The sequence below is a fragment of the Octopus bimaculoides genome, unplaced genomic scaffold (genome assembly GCF_001194135.2).
Source record: "Octopus bimaculoides isolate UCB-OBI-ISO-001 unplaced genomic scaffold, ASM119413v2 Scaffold_81875, whole genome shotgun sequence".
NCBI classification, from domain to species: domain Eukaryota; kingdom Metazoa; phylum Mollusca; class Cephalopoda; order Octopoda; family Octopodidae; genus Octopus; species Octopus bimaculoides.
In genome coordinates, this window is record NW_026323059.1 from 28,593 (window position 1) to 29,882 (window position 1,290).

The 1,290-nt window shown below is 37.1% G+C and overlaps 1 protein-coding gene across 1 annotated transcript in view; it reads right to left on the reverse strand.

Moving 5' to 3' along the window:
- Nucleotides 1-1,290, reverse strand: part of LOC106878359 (uncharacterized) — a 23,428-nt gene that overhangs the window by 20,228 nt on the left and 1,910 nt on the right. Inside the window, exon 2 of the mRNA XM_052978239.1 lies at nt 627-802. Coding sequence (XP_052834199.1) covers nt 627-802 — 176 coding nt within the window. The remainder of the gene's footprint in view (nt 1-626; nt 803-1,290) is intronic.

A 1,290-nucleotide genomic window follows, 5' to 3' on the forward strand; every position in this document is an offset into this window, starting at 1 on the left:
TAAGCAAGCTACTTACCACACAGCCACTCCTGCGCCTTATAAAAGATCATTTCTAAAAAAGAAATCCTCCTTGTACATATAATAAAACAGAATCATATTTATACAATCCAAAAATCAATATATATAAACAATATGTGAATTTTAACTGACAAAGTAGCCAATACAGACAGATGTTTGGTAAAGAAACCACCACAAATGATGATAAAATAATGGAGTCTAAGCAAACCAGGAAGCCTAAAACACAAGGAATGGTGTGTGTTATTTGAATTATTGAGGTTTTCTGGCAATGTTTTAGCAACAGTTACAGAAAAATCTGTCTGTCTGTCTACACCTGTACATACACACACACACACACACACACACACACACACATATAGTCTGTCAGTGTGTGTTTATAGATTCTTTCATCATAAAAGCTTACGTGATGGTAATTACCTGAGATGAAGAAGAGATAAAGAAAAAATGTTGGTAGAAAGATAAATCTGATTGTGTGGTCTTTGGTCAAGACACTCACTAGTGACAGTATAATAGATTGGGAGAATTAGAACTGACCAAACATATAAACATAATTATATACAAAATAGAAAATATAAAGGTTTATCTTGTCATTGCCAGCAAATACTTACAGTGGTGGTAAAATGGCTGTTAATTTTTCTTTCAGATTTTCATCCATGATGAGGTCCACTGGAGTCTTATTCTCCATATTTTTCTGGTAAAAGTTGGCTCCAAAATGAAATAGGGAGCTTGCAACTACAACATTACAAGTCCTGTCTTTCAGGTCCAGAGAGAGCTTAAAGGCACACTACAAACGATGAAACAACGATAAGTTCAATAATACACAAGCATATATTATAGATAATGGAACTACTACCAAAATAATAAAACACTAGACACTACAGACCAACAAGAACCTATCTGTACAACTGGCTTGGTAAAGGCAAGTGGCCATACCAAACGAAATACTTATGGAAGCATGGTGAGCTACATTTGTTGTGTTTATATATAACACAACAACATGAAAACGATGTAAATTATATCAGAAAAGAGAACTCCGTCGCTTACGACGTCGAGGGTTCCAGCTGATCCGATCAATGGAACAGCCTGCTCGTGAAATTAACGTGCAAGTGGCTGAGCACTCCACAGACACGTGTACCCTTAATGTAGTTCTCGGGGGATATTCAGCGTGACAGAGAGTGTGACAAGGCTGACCCTTTGAATTACAGGCACAACAGAAACAGGAAGTAAGAGTGAGAGAAAGTTGTGGTGGAAGAGTACAGCAGGGTTCGCCAC